This window comes from Populus alba, chromosome 8 (genome assembly GCF_005239225.2).
Source record: "Populus alba chromosome 8, ASM523922v2, whole genome shotgun sequence".
NCBI lineage: Eukaryota > Viridiplantae > Streptophyta > Magnoliopsida > Malpighiales > Salicaceae > Populus > Populus alba.
In genome coordinates this window covers 12540877-12554169 of record NC_133291.1, presented here as the reverse complement: position 1 = coordinate 12554169, position 13293 = coordinate 12540877, and the positions used below count along the sequence as shown (strand labels likewise).

Below are 13293 nucleotides of genomic sequence, written 5' to 3'. Positions count from 1 at the left end.
AATATATAAAAAAACTACTATATTTATTATTTTATTAGCCCTGGAAGATTCACTGTTTGTATCTTCTAAAATAAATGGTCCACGTCATTCGATTATTATTATTTTTTTAAAAAAAAGATTTTACTTGCAGTTCTTATTAATACCCAAATCGTGACTGTATATTTTTATATTTTAAAGTTTTTTTTTATAGTTTTTTTTATATTAATACATTAAAATAATAAAAAATTTAATGTGAAAATTAAATATTTGTCCCACTAGACAGTTTCAATCGTCAGAATCTGGGATCACACATTAAATTTATTGTTGTTAATTATTATTTTTTCGTGGCCCCCAAAAATGAACGATTCAATTAGTAGCTATTACGTATTCTACCTGTACAATACGAGAAAAAATAAATCCTAGGAATTATGTAATTAATTAATTTAATTTTATAACAACAAAAAAAAGATCATGGTAAGAATACGTGAAACTAAAGCACTAAAAAATGCCTATCAAAGCAAGTGACCACTTAGATTTATCCTTAAATTAATAAATCGTGTGTTAAGAATTCTTGTATTATACTGTCTTAAAACAAATAGAACTAAGACAGATAAAGAAAATAATAATTAGAAATAAATAATTTAGAAAGGAAGAAAAAAGGAAATATCCATCGAAGGGAATTGACTGAGAAAGAAAGAGAAAAAAATATATGTGAAATTTTGGTGTTGGTGAGAGAAGGAAGGAAGGAAAGAAGCAAATCCAAGTAGCTCTGCAACAACAGCCTAAAAGAAATCACGATTATTATTATTATTATTATTATTATTATGAAATTTCAAATGCTGGAAAAATTCGAAGGAAAGCGACGCGCGATCTGGCTGTGAATTACCTGGAGCATAAAATGCGTTTAGATCCAGAAAAGGAAGCATTTTAGGCGTTGTAAACTGGCATTTAATCTTGGAATTCGAGTTCTTTGAAGAAATTTTGACTTGAATATATATATATTTTTTCAGTCTCTGGTGAGTGAAGCTGCTGCTGCTGCTGCTACTTTGCTCAGTTTGCTCCACCTCACTGACTTGAAACGGTGAGTTTTTTCTTTATTTCTTCGGTGGAAGGGTATTAGAAGTGGAGGATGAGTTGAATTGGAGGGTTTTGAGTGTGATGGAGTGTAGTATCAGTGTGTTGGGATCATGATGGAAAGAAATCTAGGGTTTTGAAATTGTATTTCGAGATGAAGGATTCTGTTTTATTCTTGTTGTCATATGGTTGTTGAGCTAATTACTTTTGAATGTTGCATTTGCTTTAATTAATGTGATGGTAAATACTATGCTGTGACATTTGTTTCTGAAGATTTGGTGTTAAATTTGCATGCGTGGGGATTGATTTTCGTTGTCTCGGGTTGCTAGAAGTGGAGCTAGTTTTGGCTAGTTCATTTGTTTGGTTCGTCGTTGGATGTTCGTTTATGGGAAATTTGATCGGAAAAGGGGTTGTTTTGGTATTAGTGTTGAGGAGAGGTTGAAGTGATTAGTCTGGAAGTTTATTTGTAGTGGAGGAGATGCCGTCTTCTCCGGCATTGAGATACTCTCCTGGGAGAGAGCCAAGAGCTGACAATCATAAGCGAGGGCGTAGCCTTGAAGGTGGATTGCTCCTCAAAGAGAAAGATGACGATCTTGCTTTGTTCAATGAAATGCGGTCTAGAGAAAGAGAGAGTTTCTTGCTTCAGTCAGCTGGTGACTTTGAAGACACGTTCTGTAATTTTCTGTTGAAGCTCTGTTCTTTCATTTGGTTCATTGTGTTATCCTTTCCCAATTATAAATGTTTCTTGTGGTTAATCATGCTGCTTGCTTTGTGATTGAATTAAATATTTTTACGCAGCTTCAAAGTTGAGGTACTTCTCAGACTTCAAACTTGGAGTTTCAATCCCTGTTCGAGGAGAGAATAGCGAACTTCTTAATATAGATGGGGAGAAGGATGACTATGACTGGTGGGTTATGGTTTCCTATTTGGAAACATTTTACCACATCATCCTAATTTTTTGTTTCTCTAGCAAACAGAAGGAAACATTTAAGTTTTCATAAAGGGAAACTAGTTTTTGTGTCACAGTCCGCTCATGTCTCACGTGTTCGATTTATATGGATAAATTTATCATAGCTAAAAGTATCAAGTTTTCTAGGTATACAACGAGTCTAGTTTCTAAATGTACAAGCTACTAGTGCCATTGATTGAATTATTAATTTGCAAAGACAAGCTGAAAAACAATAATTTTATAGGAATTATTTCACATTTTCTCTTTTGCATCTTGCTTTAAAGCTGTTGAGAGTGCTCTTAGCTGTTTTTGGTTTTAATGAATTGCTTGGTTGTAATAATTTTGTAGGTTATTAACTCCGCCTGACACCCCACTTTTTCCTTCTTTGGATGATGAGCCGCCACCAGTTAATGTTGCATCCAGGGGCAGACCACGTAGTCAACCCATTTCCATAGCAAGATCTTCGACAGTAAGTCATTGACTGCTTTTATGGAATACAATTTATTTATTTTACTACCCCTTAAGGTTTGGATAAAGAATACATTTCTATCCATTCTCAATTGCCTGTAAGTGAGATGTGTGCATCCATATATAGATGGAGAAGAGTCACAGGAGCAGTAGGGGCAGTGCAAGTCCAAATCGCTTAAGCCCTTCCCTGGGTTCTGGTAACAGCACATTTCAGTCAAGAGGAAGGCCGTCATCAGCACCTCATTCTAGTCCAACTCCCACTCAACAGCCTGCCACTCCATCACGAAGGCCATCTCCCCCTCCAAGTAAAGCCTCAACATCTGCTCCTAGGTCTTCAACTCCAGGGAGAATGAGCACAGGATCAGGGGCGAGGGGAACTTCGCCCATAAGGACAAATAGAGGGAACTCTGCCTCACCAAAAATAAGGGCATGGCAGTCAAATATCCCTGGTTTCTCCTCTGAAGCACCACCAAATCTTCACACTTCTGTAGCTGATCGGCCAGCATCATATGTAAGGGGTTCCTCTCCAGCATCCAAAAATAGTAGGGACTCAGGCTCAAAATTTGGCAGGCAATCAATGTCTCCAGGCTCTAGAAGTGTTAGTTCATCACACAGTCATGATAGAGACCCAATCAGCTCACACAGCAAAGGTTCTGTGGCATCATCTGGTGATGATGATGTGGACTCTCTACAATCCATTCATGGGGGTAGCTTAGACCGCTTGGCTTCGAAGAGAATTGGTGGCTTTCCTAATAATAGAGCTCCTGCATTCTCCAAGAACTCAACTAGAATATTTTCCCCAAGTTCTGCTCCAAAAAGATTCTCCGACTCTGCTATTCGTCAAATGGTATCTCGATGCCTATTTCACTTAATCACACTCTTTTCTGTTAAATATTTACCAATGATATTTTCTGTGAATATTCCTACAATACGCACCCAACATGCTTGGCTCTTAATGGTGTGATATTGATCATTTAATTTGTAGTAAAACTCACACTTGAAAACTAAGTAGTTCATTTGCTTGTGGTCCCTTTCTTCTCTTTTCACAAAAGAAGGGAATTTTGTTCGGAAGTGAATATATTGCTCGTGTAGGTGCAGTACACATTACTTCACATGATTCTCACAAAATCACATGCCATTGTGTTTTGGGAAAAATCAAATTTGCCTTTTCTAGAGTTAGGTTATACAAAAAGATCTCTAATTGCTCATGATGCTAAGCTCAAAAATCTCCTCAGATTTATAAATATTTAAAATTGTCATGAACACCATTCTATGACCTATCTCGATAACTAAAATTTGTAAGATTTTTATCAGTAACAAGCCCTACCATCAAGAATTTACCCTTTTCTAGTGCCTAAAATTATGTGGGATGCCATCATAATTCCTAAAAGCATGTGAGGTTTCAACCAATCCTATAGGAGTTTACCATTCTGCATGCATACCCCCCCCCCTCAACAAAACAAAAGAAAAGGTGAAATGAGAATGTATTTTGAAGTGATGTTGAATAAAACAGATCTCTTATAATCTTATCCAAATGAATTAAAAAACAAACCTGTTAAACTGTGATGACGAAATAGTATCATGTCCTTTTTTACCTTGGTAGTTTGGCAAATTGTTTCTTCATTTTTTAATATTTGGTAACCACGCCCGGTACAACAAGAATGTTCTCTGTATTTGGTGGTCAGCTTCTGCGCAGAACTGAAATAAATGCTTCGCGATAAAATGGCATGCGTTTATTGTTTGTATACTCTGAGCATAAATGCTTCAAATTGCAGATTTGGAGTCAATTGTAATTATGCATTTTCTGGTTTGAAATGGTCCCACCAACTTGTTTATTAATTAAAATCATGTAATTAGTTGAAACATTTTTGGTGTGATCGTGCTGTTATCATTACTACGATAATGCAGGTATAAAGTATCCTGTTTGATGAGTGAGAAAAAGTTTAACAATGATGATAGATTGATGAATTCATATAACAGTTAAATCACTAGTTACTGTATTTTATGAATCGGATTATATGTGTTAAAGTGGTGTATTCAGCCAGTTTATTTATGGAATTTTCCTAGAAACCTTGAGTAGTTTATAGCTCCTGTGAAAATATCCAGGCATGCTTGCTTTCACTCTCCTCTCTTGTGCATTCATAGTTTCTTTAGAAGTCTGGTGCATGGATCCTTTATTTCATCAATGTTTTTGTGTAGGATCATCGGAAAAGTCCTCAGAACATGTTCAGACCACTTTTATCTAGTGTTCCCAGCACTACCTTATATGGTGGAAAAGCAAGTTCTGCACATCGTTCTTTGATGTTGAGGAACTCTTCTGTTACAACCAGCAGTAATGCGAGTTCTGATCAAGGTACCAGTGCTGCACCAGATACCAAGGGAAGTTGCTGCCACCAGGAAGATATGGCAACTGAAAGTGGCAAGGTACCATACCCTGATGCTCTGGAAGAGGTTTTTGCCTTTGATAAGGCAGATGCATTAAATAAGGATGTCAGGCATGATGCAGATGATAGTCTTCATTCTCGGCTGCGTGACTTTGACAGAGACACCACAATTGAACATGAGCCTGGTGACTGTGAGGAGCTCAGACACTGTGACATTGAAATCAGTTCTGCTTCTGACACTATATGTGTCAAGGCTGATTTTTCAGAAGTTGATAGTCTAGAAAACACAAAAGTTTGTTCAAAATGTGGTTGCAGGTATCGTGTTATTGAAACCCTGGAAAAGGATGTAAATCTATGTCCTGATTGCTGTAGGCAAGACAGTCTTGTGGGTGCTGCCATTCCAGACACACTAATAGTAGCCGATGAGAGCCTCCCAGTGCCATCTATCAAGATATCTAAAGAATACAAGCAATCTGATGAGCCAGATACCCAGGTGGATGTGCCTGAATTTCAGCCACAAGTTAATGATTTTGAATCACAATTTGTTGATATGGTTGATGCAAGGGTTTCCAGGCATGAAGACAGAGTTAAGCAAAGCAAGACTTCACACCATGAGCAAAAGCGATCTTATTCCCGAGAAAGTTCTCTCACTAGGTCTTTGATGGAGGGAAGTGAACATGGTACCACAGGCCATCATGAAACAGGACAGCCACCTGCTGGTTATAGCCTTCCTGGTGGAGATGCTGGAGATCATCAACTGCCGTACTCAAATAACTATCCAAGCTTGAAGGCTGGTGTTTCAGAAGGTGCTGGCATTTCTGTATTACTCAAGAGGTCTAGCAGCAGCAAGGGGCCTGTTGTTCAAGGCAGGACTTTAGTTGCTTCTACCATTACTTATGATGATTTGTCTTATGCAAGAGACAGTGCAAACAGTTTGAGAAGCTTCATTGGTTATGGCAGTACATCTGCATCATCCTCCATTGATTTCAGCTCTGGCAGACACGTGGAAACACGTGTTCAACGACAGTTAAGTGGCAGGAAATCTGACCTGGAGAACTACAGATATGACCTAAACTCAAGACCTCAAAGCACTTCGTCATCTTTTTCTGGAACTTTAAGTGATGGTCACCAAACTCTAGGTCTTGCAACAAACAGACATGAAGAACATGTTGAGGTTACTGTTGGCAATATGAAATATGATAGGTTGGAGGAAACTCCTGTAGCTTCTCAAAGGATATTGCCGGCTTCAGAAAATAAAGAACTGGATGTTTCCCGTATATTTTTTACTGGTGCAAAGGTTCCTGAAGAAGATTTGTTTGAGCAAAATGACAGTAATAGGAAAACTGATATATCTTCCTCAGATTTGCCACATCATACAGTTGGCATTCACCTGGAGGAAAATTCAGTAGTATCATATGAAAACGGTGAAGATTTGCCAAACAATGCAGGGGATGTCTCTGATGTAGAAGCATCAGCTATTCCTCTAGAGCCTTCTGTTGAAGCCAAACATAGCATGCTGAATACTAGTCTTGACAGATTGGATGTTACTGAGGTTACTACTCATAGTCGTTTGGCTTCAATATCAGAAATAGAAGCCAAGAACAATTGTTATGGTACTGGGTCAGAGAATGGTGATATATCGACAAAATCAAGGAGCACCATAAATGAAGTTCAGGATTACCCGGTCCCAGCATCTTCAGATAAGGAAACAGCTGCTTCTGTTTTGGAACACAACATGCCAGATCATGCAGATGGCATATCAGGTATGTTTAATCCTGTGTTGTGATTCACGTTGGTCACGTATCTGTTTGTAGGTTTGAACACAGTTGACCGGAATATTCTTCCAGTTGATGAAGTTGAGACCTTTTTTATTTGCTTTAACAGCCTGATCTAAACATTTTATGTAAAGTGGTTTGTTTTCTGGTGAGAATATAAGTCATGTTCTGCAGTTGGTAAAGTTTAAACATTAATGCAATGTTAGTTGCCATTCCTGTGTTTACAAAATGATTTTCCAGTTTCCACATGTTTTCTACATATTTTAATCTAACATCAGCTTTGAGATGGGACTAGAATGTTGTTGTTTGATTCTCTAACGAGTTTTTTAACTTTTGACAGAGGAGTCAACCATAATGGTCGACTGTCGAGGAAGGAGCAAGGCAAGAAGCCTGTCCCTTGACGAAGTAACCGATGCAACACTTTTCTGTAGCTCCGTTGTTCATGATCTGGCCTACCATGCTGCAACTATAGCCATCGAAAAGGAAAGTTCAGAACCATTGGAAGGTTCTCGGCCAACAGTTACAATTCTCGGAAAGTCCACTGCTGACAGAAAGGATCCTCGTGGAAGACCTGCCGGAAAACGAACTTCAAAATCCCAAAAAGTCAGGCAGAGGCGGGCAGAAACAGATGCCAAACACTCTGCCAACGAGACTGAGAACGATGAGAATTCCACTGAATCCATGGTGCGTAATGTTGGGCTTCCCAATGAGATGGACAGTATGAAGCCTCCGAAGCTGGAATCCAAGTGCAATTGCACAATAATGTGAATCTTTCAATCACGTTGTGTGACTCTGCTACCTTCTCCAGCTGCATGGAAAGATGACAAGTGCTTGTTTGCTAATAGTTTTTGTGTTCGAAGGGCTGCATGGACCACCGCCAATTCATTCATGTTGATTCCAATTTATTTGTAAGAAGCACCACGTTGCGGTGGTGACATAATTGTAAACTGGTTTGTCTTTTAGGTTGATATCAGTGAGGCATGCGAAGATTTGTGTTTGCCATGCCCAGGTGCCATAATTTTTACTTGAAATCCCGTCCGATTTCAAAGTGCTTTCTGGTAGAAAAAGTGTGAATGAAACCCTAATTTCTACTTGTTTCATATGTTACCTCCATAGTTTTCTTGTAAGGGAGGCACAAACTCCAACACATGTTTCACGGTGAGAGCAATTATTGTCCATTTGCACATGAGACTTTCTAGAAAACCGCAAGGTTTAGGACAGATCTTGATGCTTAAAATCGAGAACATTGCACACTGAACTTACCGAAATCAAAAAATGCTGAGGCAGATTCATTAATGAGAGCTTTTTGGGAGGCATAACAAATTCTGCATACAACCAATGTCTCTTCAATTGCTCAAAAGGATCTTTCCATAAAGAAGCGGAGGTCACCACATAGCATTCCAATGGGAAATATACACAGCACCAGTGTAATTGTGCTTTCAAGTGGAGGACTTCGCCCCACATGCACAGAAATCCTATGTCTTCTTCGCATGTTTCTTATATATTGAGTTGTTATACCTTCAATATTGCAGAAAAAATACTTTTCATTTCTAAAATTGGATCATCATCAAGACCTGACTTTGCACGCCAAGCAATATGTTCATCAGGCCTAACTAAAATTGCTCCTTTCTCAGTCATTTGACACATGCTCCACCATGAAGATGAATCTGATGATTTCTTAGCTTCTGCAACATCTATATAGTTCTCCCATGGCGCCAGTGCTGTCTTACTCCTCGCTTCAGCTCCTTTAATGGTTTCAGTAGGCCACAGTATACAAACCTTAACAGAAACTTTGAATTCCTCAGCCACCTTCAGGGCAGCAACAGCAAGGTGGTAGGACTTTTCAAGTGGTGCTATGAAGAGTAGAAACTCAACTTTGTCCCCAGGCAAAAGATCAAGTGTAGAAATGCATGCCTGCAAAAACACGCAGACATGCTAAGACACCCACATGTGAAACAGTATGTGTTTCCATATAAAAAGGCGGATGCAAACATACTTGTGCAAATACAAGCTGACACTTAAACATGCTAAAAAATTTATTTCAGGTTAACGGATACAGTTCCAGAGCTCCTAAATTTGCAACTATTATTATACAGAGACACAAAAAGACAGAATGCAGGAAGTCGAAATGCCAAAGTAAAATTGCATTTCTAGTGTCATTGTAATTGCATCTAATTACAAAAAGAAGCACATACCTCACTAGAAGAATTGGACAACATGCACACATTCATATGAGGCAGCCTTGACCCTGGATCTGAAGAAGGGATATAGTCCTTCCGACGACCAGTTGGTTGCTCTTGAGCACCCACACCGTCACTGTCAGGAATGAGTGCTCCTTCAAGGTACCTGAACCCAGACAGGTAAAAAAAGAACTTTGTTGAATTGGCTGGTTAAATACATTTTATCCTGAAAAGAAAAGGCATAAGAAATGAAAGAAATTTGAGTTTTTGAAAAATGAGAATTGTTTGTCAGTCTTTTGCCTATATCAATGGTCATATATACTGGCCAAGGGACAAGCAAGATGATCCAACTATCAATCTTTCAAGTTCACCATATGGAATAATGACGTCAAATAACAAGCATCCATTAATTGTCAATTAAATTGGCAGGATATTAAAGTTAAAAATTTGGAAAATAATGGTGAAGCTTGTAACTTGTCTGATATGGTCAACTTTAGAAATTCTCGAATACTTTTAAAGACAATAAGGTAGAGATAAAAGTACCTGCAATGCACATCTACTTAGAAATTTCATCTAGTTTACAATTTCAATAGTGATATGATGATTGATGAGGGATACCTGAAGCCAAGATCCTCGGCAGGAAACTGCAGCTGAAGGCTCTTTCCCTCTTCAAATAAACGCCTTAGTTTAGCAAGCCTTGAAGACCCCAGTAGGTTTTTCTCATTTAGAAGAAATTCTGAAAGCTGTGCACGACCTATTGTGAAAATTCCATCCAAAATTGCCCTCTGTAATCCAGATGGCAAAATGGAACCAACTCCATCAGTAATGGTTTGGTGCACTGCAAAACCAGAAAAAGGTACAAAAAAAATAATATGTCATCAATGAGCATGATTTTTTCTTTTTCTGAAGAGAGTTGTAAAAAAGGAGGAAAAGAAATCAAGTCAATCATGTAAAAATGAATGGACGTTAAAATGTTTTTCATTACATTGATCAAAAGGACCAAATACCACTGCTAATATGCCAAACATGAAAAAAGGGGATAGCTGTTCTAGTTACCTGAATTTGCAACAGTTGGGTCAAGACCAAGTGTAGCAGGAACTGCCATGGCTGCCCTGAAGTTTTGGACGCTAAGTGCTGTGTTAAAAATTGCAATCTGAGAGAGAAGAAAAATGAAGGTCAAGGATCCTTCCAAAGTTCAGAATAAACATATAATGGGACAGAAGTACAAAGACAAAAGCAATACCGGCCTACGTTCTGTTTCATAAGTATGAAGTATCGAAGATGGTGCAATACCCTTTACAAGAGCAGCTATTTTCCAGGCGAGATTATGAGCATCCTGAATGCCAGTATTCATTCCTGCAATAAACAAAAGAACCTGTGTATGTTAGACCACAATAACTGGTGCATGTCCACAAAAAGAATCTGGCAGGTACTAATTCCTGATCACTATTAGCAAGACATGCATCACGAAATTATAACTAATGCCTCCCAATCATCCTAGTGTCAGGAGAGATAAGTTTATGGCCAGGGATTGCGGTCTTTTACTCTTTCATCCACTGACAAAAGTACCATAAAGCAAGATTACCACAAGCTACAGGGTGAAAAACTTGAATTTGTATACTTCACAAAATATGGGAACTCACCAAAACCACCAGCTGGGGGGAATCGATGAGCAGCATCCCCAACAAGTATTATTCGATTGTCGCAGCTCACAAACTTTTCTGCAACTTCAGCATGCATCACCCATGGCTTTATATCAATCACATCAATGTCTGAAAGCTCTTGACCAACCAATTTCAAGATGAGGTGTTTGCATGTCTGCAAGTTGAACATTTGAAAGAAGTATTACTGGCATGGAGAAGACACCCTGAAATTACACCCTAAATATTATTACCGCAAAAACTAATCTCCTGGCATCATTCTAGCTGTCCAGCACCAACATAGTGAAGCTCTACTTATTATCAAACTAACGTTATTAAATTTTCCTTTATGCTTGACCTCATTAAGAAAACAATGAGGTCAATGAAAACATCTCATCCATAAGCCCATCTTAAATGAATTAACATTTACCTCGAAGCTGAAATCATCAAGGCTCTGCTGGGGTGGATAGAATGGCATCTGTGATATAATAACCAGAATGTTAATGCACTGTGCACATTAAAGCAATTTAAACTGACAAAAACGTATTCAAAACTTTCACTAGAGCCTGTATACCTGCAATACGAATTCTCCTTGCATGAGATCATGAGCAACAAGGACTCCAATAGCTTCAGTATTGAAGATAAAGAACAACATTCCAGGTCTCTCATTAAGTAAGTATTGTCCAAGGTCTCTACTTAAAAAATGAACACTGACAAGCTTTTGCAGGTCTTTTTCACCTCTCAGTTCTATTCCTGCAAGCTTCCGTATAGTACTTCCTGCACCATCTGTTCCAACAAGGATATTGCAGCTAATATTTCTCTCTGTGTACTTCCCTTCCTTGAGATGAGAAGCAGTTACATTTACAGATTGACCAGTGGCATTGATCTTTACACACTCGTACCCCATTAATAATTCCCCACCCCTGAAGGGCTCACCATTAAGCCCTTCAGGTTTACAAATATGGAAGTTGAGGTCTTCTAGCTTCTTTAACAGTAATCCAATTAATTTGTACTGAGAGAAGTGTGCGACAGACACTGGGCTGACAACTTTTTCAAAATCTGTTGACAAACAACATCAATCAATCTCTCTAAACCTTTAAAGAAAAATCAGGAAAGCCATGAAAAGCATATTAATCATCTTCATTGGTCTGGTCCTATGACTTGGGGTTTTCCAACACCAGCAAATGCTATAAATATGGTGACCATCAAGGAGTGATGAATAACATGCCCTCTGCTCAAGTCTATGCAGTCGTCCTACTATGTAATAATTAAAAAGCTGCATGTTACATGGCAACACTATTTATGCAAAAATTGGCCAGACCTTGAGGTTGCATATGATCCACTGACCCAAGAACTGGACCAGTGAGAGAAGTGCAATATACGAACTTCCTCCATAAATCTACAGGTGGTTGTGACCTTTGAATCTCCTCCGCAAGGCCATCCAACTTGCGAAACACCTGCCAACCAAAGCATAGCCATAAATCTTGAATTCTTTTAAGCAACCCAATTCACCGTCTATTCCATAAAAAAACCAACCTCCATAGACCGATTGTTGATGAAGTGTGCCTGAGGATGGTGTGAAAAGGACTTGCTCTTCTCCAAAACAGAGCATTTTACCCCTGCAAAAGGCCATCAAGCAAATGTATATTGCAAAACTGATTCCATCTACGCCAACAACAAAAGGAAAAAAAAAAAAAACACGGCAAATGCATGAACCATTTACCGCGCATAGAGCATTCGAAGAACAAAAATTTACCAACAGGAAAAAAAAAAAAAAACAAAAAAGGCCGAAAAATAAAGAAAGAAAGAAAAGGGAACACAGAACAGAATTCTCCATGCTAGCAAACTAACCAAGAACCCTCTATTATTTAAGCAATTTAGAATCCCATTTCAAAGAAAAAAAATGAACCAAAGATTTTGAATACAAAAAACATAACCTCTCAGAAACCCCGCATCAAACACTATCCTATCATTGCACCCTGCACTTAATTTACATACAATGTTCCGCCAAACGATCCATCCTAACAGCCAACTTCATATGTTTTACAACTTACTGTACTACGCTTCTTATCACAGCCTGGAAGCCAATAACAAAGACACACGAGATATCAGAGCATTGAAGTTGTAGATTATTATTATAATTATAATTATAATTATTGATCCACCTAGTTTTGTAAGAAGAATGGAGAGAACGAGACCGACTGGTCCTGCACCAACTATCAAAACTGGAAGCACTGAATCGTCGTGATCTTTAAAGTGTGAAAAGGTTCTGCATTGAATGTGGCAGTAACCATATTGGCAAAATGATGGGTATACTCTGATTCTTGGTTTAGCTCTGTACACGCTACTGAACCCTTTGATGAACCCTAAAAACCCCATGACTCAGATTGCCAAATGATCTTCACTCCACTCAAAGATTGGTCATTGAAATTTGACTGATTCGGATTCGGTCACAGTACAATAAAGGTCTGGGATTCTAATATAAATTGCCCTGATAAACAGGGTGTCATCTGAAGTGACGTTATTTATGGCAATCACGTTATGTTTTTTGAGCGGTGGATTGAATGAACGACCAGCATACAGCGTCATTTCACTAGCTTTCTTTTTCTTTACTTGCCCAAACAGATATAAATGTTAAAATTACTAAAGGTATAATATAGTTTTAGACTTTTAGAACATGAAATAGATAATTATCAGCACCATGTAAGGTGTTGAATTAAATTTTTTTAATTAAAAAAAAATTATTTCGGTGTTGTTAATTTGTTTTTAATAGAAAAAATTTAAAATTATATAAAAATTAACTTGATGTATTCTAGTTGACTTAATAGGTTGAAAGACAATTCG

General features: G+C 38.1%; 2 protein-coding genes across 2 annotated transcripts; one reads left to right on the top strand and one right to left on the bottom strand.

Moving 5' to 3' along the window:
• The first annotated feature begins 601 nt into the window (after positions 1-601).
• On the top strand, positions 602-7576 carry LOC118053415 (uncharacterized). The gene is made up of 6 exons (XM_035064668.2): positions 602-1727; positions 1852-1960; positions 2351-2471; positions 2598-3317; positions 4670-6617; positions 6970-7576. The coding sequence occupies exons 1-6, from the start codon at positions 1532-1534 to the stop codon at positions 7395-7397; spliced, it is 3522 nt and encodes a 1173-aa protein (XP_034920559.1). The 5' UTR covers positions 602-1531; the 3' UTR covers positions 7398-7576.
• A 415-nt stretch (positions 7577-7991) lies between these two features.
• LOC118053404 (uncharacterized) lies at positions 7992-13019 on the bottom strand. The gene is made up of 11 exons (XM_035064658.2): positions 12615-13019; positions 11986-12068; positions 11771-11906; positions 11024-11508; positions 10880-10927; positions 10453-10627; positions 10053-10165; positions 9866-9962; positions 9428-9647; positions 8825-8975; positions 7992-8543 (listed from the first exon to the last, which is right to left on the bottom strand). The coding sequence occupies exons 1-11, from the start codon at positions 12826-12828 to the stop codon at positions 8142-8144; spliced, it is 2124 nt and encodes a 707-aa protein (XP_034920549.1). The 5' UTR covers positions 12829-13019; the 3' UTR covers positions 7992-8141.
• Between the last annotated feature and the right edge of the window lie 274 nt (positions 13020-13293).